Consider the following 21,080-nt stretch of genomic DNA (forward strand, 5'->3'; position numbering starts at 1 on the left):
TTCCCGATTTATACTCTGCCCTACATTACAACTACTGTTTGGGGGCCTGTAAACAACTCCCACCAATGTTTTCTGCCCCTTGCTGTTTCTTAGCTCCACCCAAACTGATTCTACTTCTTGATTTTCAGAGCTAAGATCCTCTGCTTATTTTTACCCAAAATTCTATTCTGCTCTAGAGCCTTGACATTTATCTTGCTGCTTTTAAATTTACTCTTTCCTGAATCCTCCCCCCCTCTTCATTAGTTTAAAGCCCTGTCTACTGCCCTAGTTATTTGGTTCACCAGGACACTGGTCCCAGCCTGGTTTAAGTGGAGCCTGTCCCAACGGAACAGCTCCCTCTTAACCAGTACTGGTGCCAGTGCCCCATGAACTGAAACCCCTTCCTCCCACACCACTCTTAGAGCCACGCATTTAAACCTCTAATCTGTTTGTCCCTATGCCAATTTGCACATAGTTCAGGTAACAATCCAGAGATTGCTACCTTTGAGGTTCTGCTTTTTAATTTGGTTCTGCTTTTTAATTTGGATCCGAGCTCCTCAAACTCCCTCAGCAGAACCTCATTCCTAGTTCTACCTATGTAGTTGGTTCCTACATGGACCACGACAACTGGATCCTCCCCCTCCCACTCCAAGTTCTCCTCCAGCCGCGAGATGTCGTCTTTAACCCTGGCACCAGGCAGGCAACACAACCTTCGGAACTCTCGGTCGTGGCTGCAGAGAACAGTATCTATTCCCCTGACTATACTGTCCCCTACCACAACTACATTCCCTTTCACTCCCCCCACTTGAATGGCCTCCTGCACCGTGATGCCATGGTCAGCCTGCTCATCCATCCTGCAGGCTTTTCCCACATCCACACAGGCAGCAAGAACCTCATACCTGTTGGACAAGGGCAAAGGCTGAGGCTCCTCCAGCACTGCACCCTGGGGTCCCCTTACCTGCCTGAGTTGCAGTCACACCCTCCTGTCCCTGACCACTAACCAGACCTGTACCACTACATAGAAACATAGAAAAATCGGAGCAGGAGTGGGCCATTCAGCCCTTCGAGCCTGCTCCGCCATTCACTATGATCATGGCTGATCCTCTATCTCAATGCCATATTCCCCCTCTCTTCCCATACCCCTTGACGCCTTTTGTGTCTAGAAATCAATCGCCTTCTTAAATATATTCAGTGACTTGGCCTCCACAGCCTTCTGTGGTAGAGAATTCCACAGGTTCACCACCCTCTGAGTGAAGAAATTTCTCCTCATCAGTCCTAAATGTCCTACCCCGTATCCTGAGACTGTAACCCCTCGTTCTAGATCCCCCAGCCATGGGAAACATCCTCCCTGCATCCAGTCTGTCTAGCCCTGTCAGAATTTTATACCTTTCAATGAGATCCCCCTAACCTACTTAACCTAAGGACTTCTCTGGACATCAAGAATACGCTTCAACACCGGGCTACACTGTAAAACTAAGCTGCTGTGTCTCTGATCTGCGACTCAGTTGCTGAAATTTTCAAGTAACTGATCAGCTTACAGCCGCTCCCCCACCGCTGCTGTTCCCTGCTGAGCCTGTGCCTGGCCAACTGGTTCTACAGCTCCAGTTACAGTCTGGTTCCTTGCCAGAATTTTACTCTCCTGGGCCGAAGTCCATTTGTTCACCTCTGAATCTTATGGTGACCTCCACCTCCGCCACCGTTTTTCTGCCCCGTGATCGATTCTGAACAACACCTGGCTCTTCATTCCCACGGAAATACCTCCAGCAAGTGCCTCCTCCGATACTCTGCCCTTCAAATAGCGTCCAGACTCACTCGTCCTCCACACCTGTCTCTGAACCTGGACATTAATTCATCGATGCTCCAAGCTGACTCCACCCTACCTACATCAACTTTATCCCACCACGGGACGTCTGACTTCAACTCTATTCTCTCCTATTGTCTCCTTTCTATCCCCCGTTTACTACCAGGACACATCTAACCTAATCTTGCTACGTAACCAGGCCTATGTAACTTGAGTTTCCGTGTCCATTCGGATGCACGATTTGGCTGCCGCTCTGGACCTAAGCTCATCACTTCTATTTCCACTTTTTTCTCCCCTTTTTTCCTCTTTACCCCTCCTAGACTCCTCGGTGTGGCTCTTATCACCAAATCACACCTTGGTCATCTGCCCTAATATTTCCTATGTGGCTCGGTGTTAAATTTGTTTGATAATCGCTCCTGTGAAGCGCCTCGGGATGTTTTGCTACGTTAAAGGCGCTATATAAATGCAAGTTGTTATTGTTTCCCCTGGCTGGAGAGTCATAGGGCTGGATTTTGATACTGGAGGCGGGACTACAACTTTCGGGGTTGTAGTCCCGCCTCCATCGAGTTGTGGCCAACCCACGTGATTTTCACTTGATTGACCTTGTTAAGCCCGCCCAGCGGGCTCAGCAGGCCAATTAAGGGCCACCCGGCAACAGGTGACGTCACAGATTGACATTTTCTCTGTCAAGAGCTTTTGACAGATGAAATATCAGCGTTTGACAGCTCTTTGAAGCTGTCAAACACTGACAATCTGTACTCCAAGTTAATTCCTTCCTCTCAGGCTGATTTAGAGATCTCTCCAGCACAGAAAGCTGAGGCTGCAACTTTTGACAGCTCGCGGCCATTCTGCTTTCTGTGCCGGTGAGATGAGGGACTTCCAAGACCTGAAGGAAGGAAGGCTGTAAAGGTAAGTAAAACATCTTTAAACACTTTACACACACCAAACACACCTACCTCTGCACTCATGCACCCATCACTCACCTGAACACCGGACATCTCGAACCCTCCAAGCCCTTCAGCCCGACGGCCCGCCTCGCTAACTTGGCGTGGTTTGGAGCCGTCGGGAATCCCACGCTTCAGCAGTAAAAATAGGGATTAGGCTAAAAACTGCCTGTTAACTACCTGTTAACCGGCAGTTAATTGGCACTAATCCCCATCCCGCCTCGGTGAGGCGGGTCCCAGCACAAGTCGGGTATCCGCCTCCTGGGAAACGGGCATAGAGGCGGGTTGGGGGCGGGATGGGTTCGTGCCCCCCCGATTTCGAGATTTTAACCCCCCACACGCCTCCAATCCCGCCTCCACGGCCCGATGAAAAACCTGCCCATAGTCTCAGGATAAGGGGTCAGCCATTTAGGACTGAGAGGAGGAGAAATTTCTTCACTCAGAGGGTTGAGAGTATATTCAAGACTGAGATCGAAGGATCTTTGTACACCAAGGGATATGGGGAGAGGGTGGGAAAGTAGGGTTGACGTAAAAGATCAGCCATGATCTTATTGAACGTCAACAGGCTACTTGACCATCCGCTTCCCACACACGCACACTTTCTAGCAGACCTCTAGATGACGGTAAAGGAGCAGGAGCCCAAACTCAGGCCAATTTTCCCTCGTCAGTCTAGGGCCACCGAGGCAAACGGCAGGTCAATGCTTTAATCGGAATTGGAAATGGTCAGCTCGCATCACTCGAGTGCTTACCCTCTGCTGGCAAAGCTCACAAAACAAGGAAGTTACGGCAAACCTTTATAAATCACTGGTTAGGCCGCAGTTGGAATAGTGTGTCCAATTCTGGGCACCACACTTCAAGAAGGATGTCAAGGCCTTGGGAGAGGGTGCAGAGGAGGTTTATTAAAATGGTACCAGGGATGAAGGACTTCAGTTACGTGGAGAGACTAGAGAAGCTGGGATTGTTCTCTTTAAGAGCAGAGAAGGTTAAGGGGAGATTTAATCGAGGTGTTATGATAGAGTAGATCGGGAGAAACTATTTCCGCTGGCAGGAGGGTCGATAACCAGAGGACACAGATTTAAAATAATTGGCAAAAAAGCCAGGGGGGAGATGAGAATTATGATGATCTGGAGCGCACTGCCTGAAAGGGCGGTGGAAGCAGATTCAATAGTAACTTTCAAAAGGGAATTAGATAAATATTTGAAGGGGAAAACTTTGCAGGGCCATGGGACTAATTGGATAGCTCTGTCAAAGAGCTAGTACAGACACAACAGGTCGAACGGCCTCCTGTGCTGTATGAATCTATGAAAACCATGGCGCTCATGGATTAACCCACTGCCTCATGAAAATCCCAACTCCCTCCTGGGACTATTGCAAGTGTACAGAAACAGATTACGTGGCAAACTAAGGGCTATGCAGACAATGCACAAGACGCAGATTATAAAAGAATGCAAGAAAATGTTATGGACAAGAAAAGGGCCATTCGACCAGTCAAAGCTCGGCCCAGAGACAGATCTGTTGGTCTTGATGATGTCAGGCCCATTGTTAGAAGAGCCACGAGCACATCATGCAATTCTGGATACAAATTTCACATCCCTGCTCCTCACATCCTTATTCCTCTCCATCCCCCTAACACAAACTGTAAAAGGTAGACAAGCTGTAAAAGGCCTGTGTCGGGGCCTACTTTATTACCAGCTTCTATACTCTGTGCAGGAGACTGGCGGGAAGGATCCTCACCGGCACCAGGTGGCTCCTATGAACAATGACGGACAGGTAAAGACCCTCTGGTCCATCCATCCTGGCCCCCACAATTGTACACGAGAACATAAGAAATAGGAGCAGGAGTGGGCCACGCGGCCCCTCGAGCCCGCTCCGCCACGCGGCCCCTCGAGCCCGCTCCGCCACGCGGCCCCTCGAGCCCGCTCCGCCACGCGGCCCCTCGAGCCCGCTCCGCCACGCGGCCCCTCGAGCCCGCTCCGCCACGCGGCCCCTCGAGCCCGCTCCGCCATTGAAGATCATGGCTGATCTTCGACCTCAACTCCACTTTCCCGCCCCGTCCCCATATCCCTTGATTCGCCAAGAGTCCAAAAATCTATCGATCTCAGCCTCGAATACACTCAACGACTGAGCCTCCACAGCCCTCTGGGGTAGAGAATTCCAAAGATTCACAACTCTGAGTGAAGAAATTTCTCATCTCAGTCCTAAATGGCCGACCCCTTATCCCGAGACTATACCCCCTAGTTCTAGACTCCCCAGCCAGGGGAAACAGCCTCTACCCTGTCAAGCCCTGTAAGCATTTCAATGAGATCACCTCTCATTCTTCTAAACGCCAGAGAATATAGGCCTAGTCTACTCAATTACATCACAACATATACACTCTCCACCCCACCCAAAACCATGTGATCCCCTGGGAGGGGTGAAAAACATCAGGCCAATTTGAGTGGGGCCGGGGGTGGGGGTGGGGGGGGGGGGGGGGAAGAAATCTGGAAAATTCCTCCAGGGAAATAGGTCCAGGAGATCACCTGGATTAGTTCAACTGATGTTGACTGTAAAACATTATTTAATGCGATTGCATACCTTTGGTGACTCTGGAAATTCCGGGTGTTCCGCTGGAGGCGGGATGACCGCTCCCATACTGTAAAGAAAAAGCAGAGCTGTCATTTCAGAAACACCTAAAATAATAGTTAACAAACTGGTTAGTCACACGACCGTCTGAGTCACTACTGAGCCGACATTTAAGTTAGCTTAAAAATCCTTATCTGGGTAACCTCTGGGGAAGATAGACACTAGCTCCTGGACTCTTGTTCGCTACATGATCACTTGCAAACACATTTCAGAGGAAACTGACCATCTCTTTCAGTGCTGTAAATTCTATCCCAGTTAAGAGAGCTGGAATTAACTCAGTTTAACAGGATAGTTTGTTCCTCTTATCCCAGCAAATAATGCTTCTTAAAGAAAATCATTACAACAACTTGCATTTATATAGCACCTCTCACGTACTAAAACGTCCCAAAGCGCTACACGGGAACGTTATTGGACAAAATTTGACACCCAGCCGCGCAAGGAGAAGTTAGGGCAGGTGGCCAATAGCTTGGTCAAAGAGGTAGGTTTTAAGGAGCGCCTTGAAGGAGGGGGGGGTTTAGGGAGGGAATTCCAGAGCTTGGGGCTTAGATGGCTGAAGACACGGCGGCATTGGTCAACCGGGAGCCATGGATGAGGGTTTCATCAGCAGATGGGCTGAGGCAGGGGCAGAGACGGGCGGTATTTTAGAGCTCCATAGTTTGCTGGGTAAATGCAGCACATGGCGTCATACTGAGCTCTACAAATCAGGAAGGTCCAATGTTCATCCTTTGCCATTTCACTCAAGTGGCCTTTCTTTATGCATCAGCTCAGTCAACAAGCGACAACAGGCATCACAACCAGAATCAATTTCCCCTTGTGGACATTCCAGCAGGGACCACGAATGATCAGCAGCAGAACATCAACTGAATTTTCTCCTGTCTAGCCCAGGGATACAAAACCAACGGCAGCCTACCTACCATCGCCCCAGCTGAAGCTAGCTAACGCAGCACAGACTGATCTGCTCTGATTTTCTCATCACACCTCTCATTTCCCCTTCATTTGCTTTGTTACAATCTCATTCTGTCCATCAATTCTCATCCTCTGGGGCCATTCACTTAGTGCCAACTCGGATAAAGGTCAATATTAACAAGCTCTCCATTCATAAGTGGTTAAAGTCCACTGTAGCCGCATGTACACAAGCTAACTGCCCACAATCTTACACCCGGCCAAAACAGGGCTGCCCTCGTATCACATTAGAGTGGGGCTGCCAGAGACCAGAGCCTACCAACCTTTCCTTTCTGAAGGAAAAGTTACACCAAAAAATCCAGGTCATTTATTAGTTCTGACCCAAGATATGTAACCGCGCTCAGCTGCTCGGACAGATGTCCCTGTGAAATCAACAGTGCAAGAGCTGCTGGCTTGACATTTTGATCCATCACCTGTTTAGGGAATCCAGAACAAGGAGGCAGCACAATCGGAGCAGAAAACAGCTGGGCGGCAAGGGCAGATTCGAGAGGTTAGCTGCAGGCCGGGAAAAGCAACTCAAGACAGGCATGCCCTTCCGAGAGGGATGGGGAAACAGAAAAAGAGGAATAGAGGAAGGGTAGTAATTTGATCCAATAGACCCATAACTATTTTTAAAATGCAACCCAAGTCATAGCTTTGGGTGCAGACACTAAGAATTTAACACGTTTGCAAAGCCAATTCTGCGGGGCAACATTTTTAATTCTCTCCCTCTCCCCAGCCAAGAGAGTGAGCGGATTCCAGACCGCTTACCAATGCTAGGCGATTCTGCCATGTACAACTCACTGGGCAACTTACCCCCCTGAAGGAAATCTCTTCTTTCTGTTTGGAGCTGGTAGAGCAACACTGTTCAGTGCAGCTGAACCACAGACCAGCGAGACCCCAGGTTCAATTCCTGATCTGAGAGTCAGTTGATCTCAACTGAGACAAGTACAGGGACACGATCATTGGCCGTAGCAGACCTGGGCAGAGGGACCAAAAATATTTGCCAGTGTTCCTACTCCTGATCACAAGTGTCAGCTGTGGCTCAGTGGGCAGCACACTTGCCTCTGAGTCAGAAGGTTGTGGGTTCAAGTCCCCACTCCAGAGACTTGAGCTCAACAATCTAGGCCGACGCTCCTGTGCAGTGCTGAGGGAGTGCTGCACTGTCGGAGGTGCCGTCTTTCGGATGAGACGTTAAACCGAGGCCCCGTCTGCTCTCTCAGGTGGACGTAATCACGGCACTATTTGGAAGAGCAGGGGAGTTCTCCCCGGTGTCCTGGGGCCAATATTTATCCCTCAATCAACATCTAAAACAGATTATCTGGTCATTATCACATTGCTGTTTGTGGGTGCCTCCTGTGAGCAATTTGGCTGCTGCGTTTCCTACATTACAACAGTGACTACACTTCAAAAAGTACTTCATTGGCTGTAAAGCGCTTTGGGGCGTCCTGAGGCTGTGAAAGGTGTTGTATAAATGCGAGTCTTTCAGGTATTCCTTTAAAATGCAGTGATTCCTACTGGAAAATACATTTGTAGAGACATTGGATTGCCTTGGCTCTCCGTGATAAAATAGCCAATGGACACTTACTGTCCAGGTTCATATAGAAGAGTAAGGGGTGATCTAACTGAGGTGTTTAAGATGGTTAAAGGAATTAAAGAGAAACTATTTCCTCTGGTGAGGCAGGGAGTCCAGAACAAGGGGGCATAAACTTAAAATTAGAGCCAGGCCGTTCAGGGGTGATGTCAGGAAGCACTTCTTCACACATAGGGTGGTGGAAATCTGGAACTCTCTCCCCCAAAAAGCTGGTGAGGCCGGGGGGGTCAATTGGAGCTTTCAAAACCGAGATCGACGGATTTTTGTTGGGCAAGGGTATTAAGGGTTACGGAACCAAGGCGGGTAGATGGAGTTAGGATACAGATCAGCCGTGATCTAACTGAATGGCAGAACAGGCTCGAGGGGCTAAATGGCCTCCTCCTGTTCCTATATATGAATATATACCCACAGACAAGGTACCAGAGAGTTGTTAATATACATAGAACGATATCCCCAGCAATCAACAACTCCGGGAACCGAGGAGAGAAAGAGAGAGGATACACAAACCAAAACTCAATTCTGAATGAGATCGGTTAATCCACATCCTACGATCCAGGCACTCCAGCATCGGGTAGAGGAAATATGTTGAAAACAAGCTTAAATTCATTTAAAAATCTGGGATTTACACAGTATTTCATCAAAATTACAACACAGCAATAGGCCATTCGGCCCAACCAGTGTGTGTTTATCCTCCACACGAGCAGTGTCCCAGGTGTCCTGCCCCCATTCCTTCATCCTCCTATCTAACCTATTCTTACATGTTGACATGGTCTCTGTTTAATCATTAACTGTGGTTGTACATTCCACAGTCCTTCAGCCCTCGGTGTTAAGAAATGGTTCCTTCTGCTCCCTGTCCGACATCTCTTGCATCTAATCTTATATCGCCACCTTTCTCAGAAAATAGTCGGGATTCTAACGGTACTACTCATTCAGCACACGCTCTCAAGCCAACTGCTAGGGATGTCAGAAAGACGGATGGCACCTGAATGGCGACTCGAGATATTTTTGGACACCTAACCAACATATTAGGAGACACAGTCCAATGACATTACACTGCGCCAATGAACAGAGGGTCAAGAACAGAGTGCTCCAGTTTCAGATGCACCGGATTGGATTTCACTATCCGTTTCCCAGATTGAATAGCTTCCTCCCGCCAGCACTTTATTACTAAACAGACCCTCCACGCTATTTATTGGTGGAAAAGCAGTTTAGCAGCAGCCAGCTCATAGAAACATAGAAGATAGGAGCAGGAGTAGGCCATTCGGCCCCTCGAGCCTGTTCCACCATTTAACGAGATCATGGCTGATCAGCACCCTGTCCCTGCTTTCTCCCCATATCCCTTGATCCCTTAGCCTTAAGAAATATATCTAACTCCTTCTTGAATATATTTAATAAGTTGGCCTCAACTGCCTTCTGTGGTAGAGAATTCCACAGGTTCACCACTCTCTGGGTGAAGAAATTCCTCCTCATTTCTGTCCTAAATGGCTTACCCCTTATCCTTAGACTGTGACCCCTGGTTCTGGACTCCCCGACCATCGGGAACATCCTTCCTGCATCCAGTCTGTCCAGTCCTGTTAGAATTTTATAAGTTTCAATGAGATCCCCTCTCATTCTTCTAAACTCCAGCGAGTATAAGCCCAATCGACCCAATCTCTCCTCAGACGTCATTCCTGCCATCCCAGGTATCAGTCTGGTGAATCTTCGCTGAACTCCTTCCATGGCAAGAACATCCTTCCTCAAATAGGGCGACCAAAACTGCACACAATACTCAAGATGTGGTCTCACCAAGGCCCTGTACAACTGCAGCAAGACATCCTTGTTCCTGTACTCGAACCCTCTCGCTACGAAGGCCAACATACCATTTGCCTTCTTAACCGCCTGCTGCACCTGCATGCTTACCTTCAGTGACTGGTGCACAAGGACACCCAGGTCTCGTTGCATTTCCCCTTCTCCCAATCTATTGCCGTTCAGATAATAATCTGCCTTCCTGTTTTTGCCACCAAAGTGGATAACCTCGCATTTATCCACATTATACTGCATCTGCCATGCATCTGCCCAATCACCCAACCTGTCCAAATCATCCTGTAGTTTCTCGGCATCCTCCTCACAGCACACACGCCCACCCAGCTTTGTGTCGTCTGCAAACTTGGAGATATTACATCTAGTTCCCTCGTCTAGATCATTAATATATATTGTGAATAGCTGGGGTCCAAGGACCGATCCCTGCGGTACCCCACTAGTCACTGCCTGCCACTCGGAAAAAGACCCGTTTATTCCAACTCTTTGCTTCCTGTCTGCCAACCAGTTCTCTATCCAAGACAGTACCTTACCCCCAATCCCATGTGCTTTAACTTTGCACGCTAATCTCTTATGCGGGACCTTATCGAAAGCCTTCTGAAAGGCCAAATACACCACATCCACTGGTTCTCCCTTATCTATTCTACCAGTTACATCCTCAAAAAATTCCAGTAGATTAGTCAAGCACGATTTACCTTTTGTAAATCCATGTTGACTTTGTCCGATCCTGTCACTGTTTTCCAAGTGCTCTGCTATTACATCTTTTATAATGGACTCTAGCATTTTCCCCACTACTGATGTCAGGCTTACTATAATTCCCCGTTTTCTCTCTACCACCTTTTTTAAATAGTGGGGTAACATTAGCTGTCCTCCAATCCATGGGAACTGTTCCAGAGTCTATAGAATTTTGGAAGATGACCAGCAATGCATCTACTATTTCTAGGGCCACTTCCTTAAGTACCCTAGGATGTAGATTATCAGGCCCTGGGGATTTATCGGCCTTCAATCCCGTCAATTTCCCTAACACCATTTCCCTACAAATACTGATTTCATTCAATTCCTCCCTCTCATTAGACCCTATGTTCCCCAAAATCTCTGGAAGCTCACACAAGACCATTACAGAAGCGGCAAGGTTGTGGTCCGTTCGGAGTTTGCTGATTAGAGTGAATTGACCATGGCTTCGTGGGTTAGGGAAGAGAGAAAAATCTGCCAGGACTTCCACTCCTGTATGCTATCCAGTGATTCCTCATGACGTTCACATATGTGGACATCAGGAGGGGACCAATCGAGCTAGGCTGTTCTGACCTCCACAATAGCAAGCATCATGTCAACACTCAGTAAAATAGCCATTTGGGAAATATACCATAAGATGGCCACTGCCCACGGAACTCAGTTCAATAAGGACTCAATCGCTTCAGGAGTAGAGGAAATGGGCAAGGAAAGTAAACGCACAACTCCACTGACAACAGCAGACAAGTATATTCTGCTCGGAACAGCAAGTACGCCAATCCAAGCCAACACATTTCAGGGCACGAGGCGTACAGCTCTCCTCTGTGCACCATGCCAAGAGCACAACACAACCAGCTGATGAGGTGAATGCCTTTCACTCAAGCTCACATTGTAAAACGCATGTTCCAAATGGCTCCACACAATCGGTCCCCAGCTAACGAGATGTGAATGGCTGGAAATGTCACCCTCGATTTCAATGGACAGTGATGTACTGAATCCATCCAATTTTAGTTGGTTTTTTAAAAAACTTCCAAAACTAGATTGCAGACTTCTCCCTCCACTGAAGACACATTGCTGATGTTTTGCTTCAGAACAGACACCCTTCCCCCAACCCCCTTTGTACTACACACCACTCCCTAGACAAAGGGCAGGCACATGACTGGGCTCCAGGCTCCTGCTACTCTGGGAACTGGCCAGATGTACAACAGCGCACTCCCAACTGATCCCTTCTTTCAAAATAAATGCTTCATCTCCGCTCGACACCCAATACTGACAAACCACCTAACGTGGATGATCTCTCACACAGACTTACAACAGGTTCTCACCAATACAGTGCATCGAGTTCCTTACTCAACGAACCTTCAATCATCTCCATTGTCTATAATTAGTCATTTTGGTTCTGATTACTTTTTGCTAAACTGATACAAATTCATAAAAAACTTTATAAACATGGTAAATGTTTGCATTTTAAAAATGCCCAGCCAGTCATACTCATGTACAAAGATAAGTAAAACTTAAACAAAATTCTTTTCGTAAATTAAAAACAGATAATTCCCAGGGAAACGATAAAAAAAACTTGCCTTTCTATAACGCCTTTCACGACCTCAGGATGTGCCAAAGCGCTTTACAGCCAATGAAGTGTAGTCACTGTTGTAATGTGGGAAACGCAGCAGCCAATTTACAAACAGCAATGTGATAATGACCAGATAATCTGTTTTTAGTGATGTTGGTTGAGGGATGAATATTGGCCCCAGGACACCGGGGAGAACTCCCCCTGCTCTTCTTTGAAATAGTGGCCATGGGATCTTTTACGTCCACTTGAGAAAGCAGACGTCTCAGTTTAACATCTCATCTGAAAGACAGCACCTCCGACAGTGCAGCACTCCCTCAGCACTGCACTGGAGTGTCAGCCTAGATTATGTGCTCGAGTCCCTGGAGTGGGACTTGAACCCACAACCTTCCGAAAGGGAAACTAAACGTGCTATTAGATCAGCTAAAAGATTAATGGAAGAGAGGATAGTGGACAATTTTGTTAGTAATGGGAAAAGCTTTGTTAGCTATGTTGAATCAGAGGACCAGACTGTATTGGGCATCTGAAAAACTCCAGTTGTAGCACGGTGGCATAGTGGTTAGCACTGTTGCCTCACAGCGCCAGGGACCCGGGTTCAAATCCGGCCTCGGGTGACTGTCTGTGTGGAGTTTGCACATTCTCCCCGTGTTTGCGTGGGTTTCCTCCGGGTGCTCCGGTTTCCTCCCACAGTCCAAAGATGTGCGGGTTAGGTTGATTGGCCATGATAAAAATTGACCCTTAGTGTTAGGGGGGGTTAAATACATGGGGTTACGGGATTAGGGCTTGGGTGGAATGGCTTTCGGTGTAGGGACTGGGTGCTAGGGTTTGGATGATCAGCCATGATCTCGTTGAATGGCGGAGCAGGCTCGAAGGGCCGAATGGCCTACTCCTGCTCCTATGTTTCTATGTAACAGAGATATTGGCCCGGATTTTACGAGGCCAATGATGGCGCGCGCGCGCACACAGCGCAAGTCGTCGTAAGCGCTCCGCAAGTTCCGGATTTCCGCATGCGATGCACATAAACCCGGAACTTGCGATGTCAAGTTTCAGCTTGACGGATCGTACAAACCCGCTGGAAATTATTCACTGGCGCCGGGCTTGGCTATTTGCACAGCGAATACCCACCGAACCCTTATGCCTGGTAAAAGCAGGCGTAAGGCCTTCTTTTACCAGCGCGAGGGTTAAAATAAATTTTAAAAAATCATTTAAACATTCCCTTACATTTAAAATTAGTTTAAACTAAGCGGAGCACTTACGATGACGTGCGCTATTTTAAATAAATGTTTAATTAAATGGTATTTGAATTAATTTTGAACGTAACGATTTATTTCTATTTCAGGGTTGTGAAAATGTATTTTTCGGGGATTCCTATTCATGCTTATGGGGATTCCGTATGCAAATGGATTCCCATCAGCATAATGGGAATCCCCCTTTGTGATTGGTTGGGCCTGGCCCACGTGATCCCAGGGACGCTTGTGAACCACCTGCACCCTGGGATACGTGGGCCTTTACGCAGGCGTACGCCCGCAGGCCCAGGACCGCAAGTGTTTGAGGGTCCGGAGCCATTGGGTAGGTGCGGAGTTTTCTTGCAGTTCGGAGGCGTTTGCCCACAGCAAGCTTCCAACCGCAATTTTCAGGCAATTAACTACTTGTATATTTATATAGCACCTTTAATGTAGTAAAACATCCCAAGGTGCTTCACAGGAGCGTTATAAAACACCGAGCCACATAAGGAGATATTAGGACAGATGACCAAAAGCTTGGTCAAAGAGGGAGGTTTCAAGGAGCGTCTTAAAGGAGGAGAGATGCAGAGTTTTAGGGAGAGAATTCCAGAGCTTGGGTCCTAGTCAGCTGAAGCCATGGTCGTCAACGATGCGGTGAAGGAAATCGGGGATGCACAAGAGGCCTGAATTGGAGGAGCGCAGAGATCTCGAAGTTGTAGAGCTGGAGGACGTTACAAGATTGCCTCCAATTCCACAATATTTTATCTGCTGCAGTGGATCAAGAATTGGCTGAATGCCTGTAGGCAGCAAGTTGTTAATGGATTTGGATCTGCTTGGAGACCCGTTACCCGTCGGGTCCCAAAGGGATCAATGTTGGGACCTTTTCCCTTTACTATTTTCATTAATGACCTAGATGGCGGTGTTGGGGGAATGATCGCCAGTTTGCAGACAATACGAAGCTATGTGAGTGTTAGGACTGTAGAGGAAGCTCAACTACTGCAAGCAGATCTCAGTATCGGGGAATGGGCCAGTGTTTGGCAAATGCTGTTTAATTTAGAAAAGTGTAATGTTACTCACATGGACAGATGTAATACTAAATGTACATACACCGTACAGGGGACAGAACTGAAGCCTGTGGTAAAACAGGCTGCCCAGCTTATGCGGTGAATGCTCACTGTATTTCTTTAAGGGAGCTAAAGCTGTTCCTGGGTGCGATTATGAACCTTTAGCGACTGATGCACTATCAATGCTATGCGGCTACAGCTAAAGCAAACGGGCTGTATTCACAGGACAATTCACTACAAAACAAAGCATACCATTCTGTCCTCATACAAGACCTAGATTAGGCCTCATTTAGTATAGTCTCTTCAGCTTTGGTCCCTCCCATGTTGAGGGGATACTGAGGCTTTGCAAAAGATGCAGAGGAGCAGCGCGAGATTGATTCCTAGTTTAAAACACGTTAGCTATCCAGATAGGCTTAAAGAGCTGCACCTGTACACTTTAGAGAAGCGCTGGCTCAGGGGGCGATTTGACCGAGGTTTATAAAGTAATGCAGGATCTAGATTGTTTTCACGTGGACAAATTTCAAATGGGTAGATCAGGAAGGACCGAGGGTCACACGTGCAAGTTACGCGAGGGCAGAACTAGATTGGTGGTTCCTTTCCCAGGAAATAGTGGACCTGTGGAACAGGCTGCCCAGCTTATACGGTGAATGCTCACTGTATTTCTTTCAGGGAGTAAACCTGTTCCTGGCTGTGGAGGAGGCTCTTCAATCAGGGTCAATGTGATCTCTCCTGAACTAGATTCAATGGCCTAAAGTAGTGAGAGGGGAATTGTTCAGATTCCACAACCCCCCCCCCCCCGACTACATAATTGGCCTGGATTTCTTTAACTGGTTTTTCCTCTTCTCCCAGGAGATTATAGTATTGCCCAATAAGAGACACTTCAAAACAAGCGCTCTACTCGGAGCTCCGGCACGGCAAGAGAGCCCCAGGTGGGCAGAGGAAACGCTTCAAGGACACCCTCAAAGCCTCCCGGAAAAAGTGCGACATCCCCACCGACACCTGGGAATCCCTGACCCAAGACTGCACAAAGTGGAGAAGCATCCGGGAAGGCACCGAACACCTCGAGTCTCTTCGCTGGGAGCAAGCGGAAGCCAAGCGCAGGCAGCGCACGTCAACCCAAGCACCCCTTCAACCACCGTCTGCCCCACCTGTGAGAGAAACTGCAGGTCCCGCATTGGACTCATCAGTCACCTGAGAACTCATTTTTAAATGTGGAAGCAAGACATCCTCGGTTCCGAGGGACTGCCTAAGACGACGACGACATAGTATTTACAGCACAGAAACAGGCCATTCAGCCCAACAGGTCCATGCCAGTGTTCATGCTCCACACGAGCCTCCTCCTACCCCTATTCATCTAACCCCATCAACATATCCTTTTCTTTTCTCCCTTGTGCTTATCTCGCTTCCTCTTAAAGGCAATGTTATTCCCCTGTGGTAGCGAGTTCCACATTCTCACCACTCTCTGGGTAAAGAAGGATCTCCAAAATTCTGTATTAGATTTATTAGTGTCTATTTTATATTTATGGCCTCTAGTTCTGGTCTCGCCCGCATGTGGAAACATCTTCTCTGCGTCTGCCCTTTCATAATTTTAAAGGCCTCTATCAGGTCACCCCTCGGTCTTCTCTGAGAAGGAGCCCCAGCCTGTTCAATCTTTCCTGATCGATATAACATAGCTCCAGGTGGATGGCGAGCGTCTGTTCCGTGACGCACAGGGCATCGCGCCTGTATGGATGGACCAGTTGGTGTTTTCCTGTCCAATGTTTTTCTTTGCTCGTATAAATTCAGACTCCACTGTCTGAAACCAGACAAGTGACAATCCAACCCGCAAAACAGCCAAGGCTGGTGCTAGCATCAACACACCCGTTAATGTTTAAACTTGCATACAGAACCAGTTCCTCTGTGATACAGCTCACAGCGCAAACCAGTCCAGCTTACACAGAGCAACACTGGCTGCTCCTGTTACACAACTTCCTGAGATTCCCAGAGATCATAGTCGCATGGGGGAGGGGGTTGTGTGTGAAACACGAGGCTGAGAGAGTGCGGACTTTGAATTGTATCATTGGTGGTGCTCAGAACTACCAAGAAATTGCTGATTTTTCGGATTGAAAATATCACCCTCATATATAAAGGCAGTTCCAGGCACTTAGGAGGAAGCTGCAATGGTGCTTGTTCACATAATTTCAGATTCCTTCGGCGCCCATTCATCAGGCGTTTCAAATATATCCCAGAATCAATGAATCCTGAACACTGGAGACCAAGACTTATGCCCTCCACATCCCTCTCCCCCCCCGCACACACTGTCCCTCACTGCACCTCCTGCCATTCCTCTCCCCCACTCAGTCACCATCCCACCCACCCCCGTCCCTCCCACCCACACCTCGTCTCTCCCACCCCCTCCCCCCCATCCTCCCCTCCCAAGCCCTCTACCGCCTGCCCACCCTCCCCCCCTACCCCTCCTCTTTCCAAGGCCCCATCTGCTCTCTCAGGTGGACATAAACGATCCCATGCTGTGGCTGTCGTTGTAAAAGTTGTTGCAAAATTTGCACATGGACGAAATGGCCCGCTCAGTACAAAAACATCTAGAGAGAACATTGGACGTAAAAAATCCCATGGCACTATTTCAAAGAGGATCAGGGAAGTTATCCTCGGTGCCTTGGCCAATATTTATCCCCGTCAATATCACAAAAACACCGTAATCTGGTCATTATCACATTGCTGTTTGTGGGATCTTGCTGTGCGCAAATTGGCTGCCATGTTTCCCACATTACAACAGTGGCTACACGTCAAAAAGTGCTTCACTGGCTGTAAAGCGCTTTGGGACGTCCGGTGGTCGTGAAAGGCGCTACAGAAATGTAAATCTTTCTGTCTTTCCCTCCCCATTACTTTCCCACAATTCTTTCCCTTCTCCCCCTTTACCTGCTCCCTCCTCCCAAACCGTTCCCAACTCCTCCCCACCACATCCACTCCCTCCCCTTCACTCCTCGCGCCCCACCACTCCACCCAAGCCCCTCCTCCACCCCTCCTTTTACCCGCCCCTCCATCTACCTCCTCCCCTCCGCGACCCCCTTTAACCTCCCCATCCCTTTCCTGTCCCCCGCCTTTACCCTCCTTACCCCATCGCCACCCCTTTAACTTCCCCCACTCTTTCCCACCTTCATTACCTACACCCCACCCTCCTCTACCTTACCCCACCCCCTTGACCCCCCAATCTCCACCCAGCTTCACCCCCTCCACCACACCTTTACCCCCACCTCATCCCCTCCCCCTCAACCCTCACCTCAAACCCCCTCCCCTTAGCCCCCACCTCAACCCCCCTCCCCCTTAAGCCCCACCTCATCCCCTTAACATCCCTCCTCTCCTTAACCCCCCTCTCAACCACCCCCTTACTCCCCCTCCCTTTCACCAAATCCCCCCCTCCCTCCACCTCTCCTCCCTCCCCTTCTCCTGCCTCCCTCCCCCTCTCTCTCCGCCCCCCCCACTCTCCCCCCACCTCCTCCCCTCTCCTCCACCTTCCCTCCCCCCCAGCCCCCCAACTCCCCTCCCCACCCCCCCAACTCCCCTCCCCACCCCAACCCCTCCCCCCTCCTACTCCCTCCCAACCCCTCCCCCCTCCTACTCCCCTCCCCCAGCCACTCCCTCCCCCCTACTCCTCTCCCTCCACCCTTTACCCCACCCCCTCCTACCCGCCCCTTTACCCCTCCTACCCCTTTACCCCCTCCTACCCTCCCTTCACCCCTCCCACCCTCCCCCTTTACCCCACCCCCTCCTACCCTCCCCTTTACCTCCACCCCTCCCCCCATTTACCCCAGCCCCCCTCCCCTCCATTTAGCCCACCCCCTCCCCTCCATTTAGCCCACCCCCCCATTTGCCCCTCCCCCCATTTCCCCTTCCCCCCCATTTACCCCTCCTCCCCTTCCCACCATTTACCCCTCCTCCCCTTCCCACCATTTACCCCTCCTCCCCTTCCCCCCCATTTACCCCTCCTCCCCTTCCCCCCCATTTACCCCTCCTCCCCTTCCCCCCCATTTACCCCTCCTCCCCTTCCCCATTTACCCCTCCTCCCCTTCCCCCCCATTTACCCCTCCTCCCCTTCCCCCCCCATTTACCCCTCCTCCCCTTCCCCCCATTTACCCCTCCTCCCCTTCCCCCCATTTACCCCTCCTCCCCATTTACCCCTCCCCCCATTTACCCCTCCTCCCCATTTACCCCTCCTCCCCTTCCCCCCCATTTACCCCTCCCCTCATTTACCCCTCCTCACCCCCCCATGTACCCCTCCTCCCCCCCATTTACACCTCCTGCCCTCCTCCCCATTTACTCCTCCCCCCCATTTACCCCTCCTCCCATTATCCCTCCTGCTCCCCTCCATTACCCCTCCTCCTCCCCCCATTACCCCTCCTCCTCCCCTCCCCCCATTACCCCTCCTCCACCCCCCATTACCCCTCCTCCACCCCCCCATTACTCCTCCTCCCCCCCCATTACCCCTTCTCCTCCCCCCATTACCCCTTCTCCTCCCCCCATTACCCCTTCTCCTCCCCCCATTACCCCTTCTCCTCCCCCCATTACCCCTTCTCCTCCCCTCCCCATTACCTCCTCCTCCCCCCCATTACCCCCTTCTCCTCCCCCCATTACATTCTCCTCCCCCCCCATTACCCCTTCTCCTCCCTCCCCATTACCCCTTCTCCTCCCCATTACCCTTCTCCTCCCCATTACCCCTTCTCCTCCCCTCCCCCATTACCTTCTCCTCCCCTCCCCCCATTACCCCTTCTCCTCCCCTCCCCCCATTACCCCTTCTCCTCCCCTCCCCCCATTACCCCTTCTCCTCCCCTCCCCATTACCCCTTCTCCTCCCCTCCCCCATTACCCCTTCTCCTCCCCTCCCCCATTACCCCTTCTCCTCCCCTCCCCCCATTACCCCTTCTCCTCCCCTCCCCCATTACCCCTTCTCCTCCCCTCCCCCATTACCCCTTCTCCTCCCCTCCCCCATTACCCCTTCTCCTCCCCTCATTACCCCTTCTCCTCCCCCATTACCCCTTCTCCTCCCCTCCCCCATTACCCCTTCTCCTCCCCTCCCCCATTACCCCTTCTCCTCCCCTCCCATTACCCCTTCTCCTCCCCTCCCCCCATTACCCTTCTCCTCCCCTCCCCCATTACCCCTTCTCCTCCCCTCCATTACCCCTTCTCCTCCCTCCATTACCCCTTCTCCTCCCCTCCATTACCCCTTCTCCTCCCCTCCCCCCCATTACCCCTTCTCCTCCCCTCCCCCCCATTACCCCTTCTCCTCCCCTCCATACCCCTTCTCCTCCCCTCCCCCCCATTACCCCTTCTCCTCCCCCCCATTACCCCTTCTCCTCCCCCCCCATTACCCCTTCTCCTCCCCTCCCCCCCATTACCCCTTCTCCTCCCCTCCCCATTACCCCTTCTCCTCCCCTCCCCATTACCCCTTCTCCTCCCCTCCATTACCCCTTCTCCTCCCCTCCATTACCCCTTCTCCTCCCCTCCATTACCCCTTCTCCTCCCCATTACCCCTTCTCCTCCCCTCCATTACCCCTTCTCCTCCCCTCCATTACCCCTTCTCCTCCCCTCCCCCCATTACCCCTTCTCCTCCCCTCCCCCCATTACCCCTTCTCCTCCCCTCCAATACCCCTTCTCCTCCCCTCCCCATTACCCCTTCTCCTCCCCTCCATTACCCCTCCTCCTCCCCTCCCCCATTACCCCTCCTCCTCCCCTCCCCCATTACCCCTCCTCCTCCCCTCATTACCCCTCCTCCTCCCCCCATTACCCCTCCTCCTCCCCTCCCCCCATTACCCCTCCTCCTCCCCTCCCCCCATTACCCCTCCTCCTCTCCATTACCCCTCCTCCTCCCCTCCATTACCCCTCCTCCTCCCCTCCCCCCATTACCCCTCCTCCTCCCCTCCCCCCATTACCCCTCCTCCCCTCCCCCCCATTACCCCTCCCCCTCCCCCCATTACCCCTCCTCCTCCCCCCATTACCCCTCCTCCTCCCCTCCCCCCATTACCCCTCCCCCCATTACCCCTCCTCCTCCCCTCCATTACCCCTCCCCTCCAATTACCCCTCCTCCTCCCCTCCCCCCCATTACTCCTCCTCCCCCATTACCCCTCCCCCCCGTTTCCCCTCCTCCTCCCCCCATTACCCCTCCTCCTCCTCCCCCCATTACCCCATCTCCTCCTCCCCCCATTACCCCTCCTCCTCCCCCCCCATTACCCCTCCTCCCCCCCCATTACCCCATCTCCTCCCCTCCCCCATTACCCCTCCTCCTCCCCTCCCCCATTACCCCATCTCCTCCCCCATTACCCCTCCTCCTCCCCTCATTACCCCTCCCCCCATTCCCCCTCCTCCTCCCCTCCATTCCCCCTCCCCCCTCCCCGCCCCCCCCATTTCCCCTCCTCCTCCCCTCCCCCCAATTACCCCTCCTCCCCTCCCCCCCATTACCCCTCCCCCTCCCATTACCCCTCCCCCTCCCCCCATTACCCCTCCTCCTCCCCTCCCCCATTACCCCTCCCCCCATTACCCCTCCTCCTCCCCTCCATTACCCCTCCCCTCCATTACCCCCCTCCTCCCATTACCCCTCCTCCTCCCCTCCCCCCCCATTACTCCTCCTCCCCATTACCCCTCCCCCCCGTTTCCCCTCCTCCTCCCCCCATTACCCCTCCTCCTCCTCCCCCCATTACCCCATCTCCTCCTCCCCCCATTACCCCTCCTCCTCCCCCCCATTACCCCTCCCCCCCCCCCATTACCCCATCTCCTCCCCTCCCCCATTACCCCTCCTCCTCCCCTCCCCCATTACCCCATCTCCTC

General features: G+C 51.2%; 1 protein-coding gene across 2 annotated transcripts in view; it reads right to left on the bottom strand.

Annotated features, from left to right (window-relative positions):
* Positions 1-21,080, bottom strand: part of st13 (ST13 Hsp70 interacting protein) — a 65,428-nt gene that overhangs the window by 42,194 nt on the left and 2,154 nt on the right. The window contains exons 1-2 of one of the 2 annotated variants that reach the window (XM_085969514.1): positions 11,297-11,325; positions 5,299-5,356 (exon numbers count right to left, since the gene is read on the bottom strand). In XM_085969514.1, the coding sequence (XP_085825640.1) occupies positions 5,299-5,356; positions 11,297-11,310 (72 nt within the window). In that variant the 5' untranslated portion in view covers positions 11,311-11,325. Of the gene's footprint in view, positions 1-5,298; positions 5,357-11,296; positions 11,326-21,080 lie in introns of those variants that run through there. The other variant, XM_085969515.1, reaches the window with a different exon arrangement.

This window comes from Somniosus microcephalus, chromosome 28 (assembly GCF_052327205.1).
Source record: "Somniosus microcephalus isolate GS21.2 chromosome 28, FLI_Smic_1.0, whole genome shotgun sequence".
In the NCBI taxonomy this organism is placed as follows: Eukaryota; Metazoa; Chordata; class Chondrichthyes; order Squaliformes; family Somniosidae; genus Somniosus; species Somniosus microcephalus.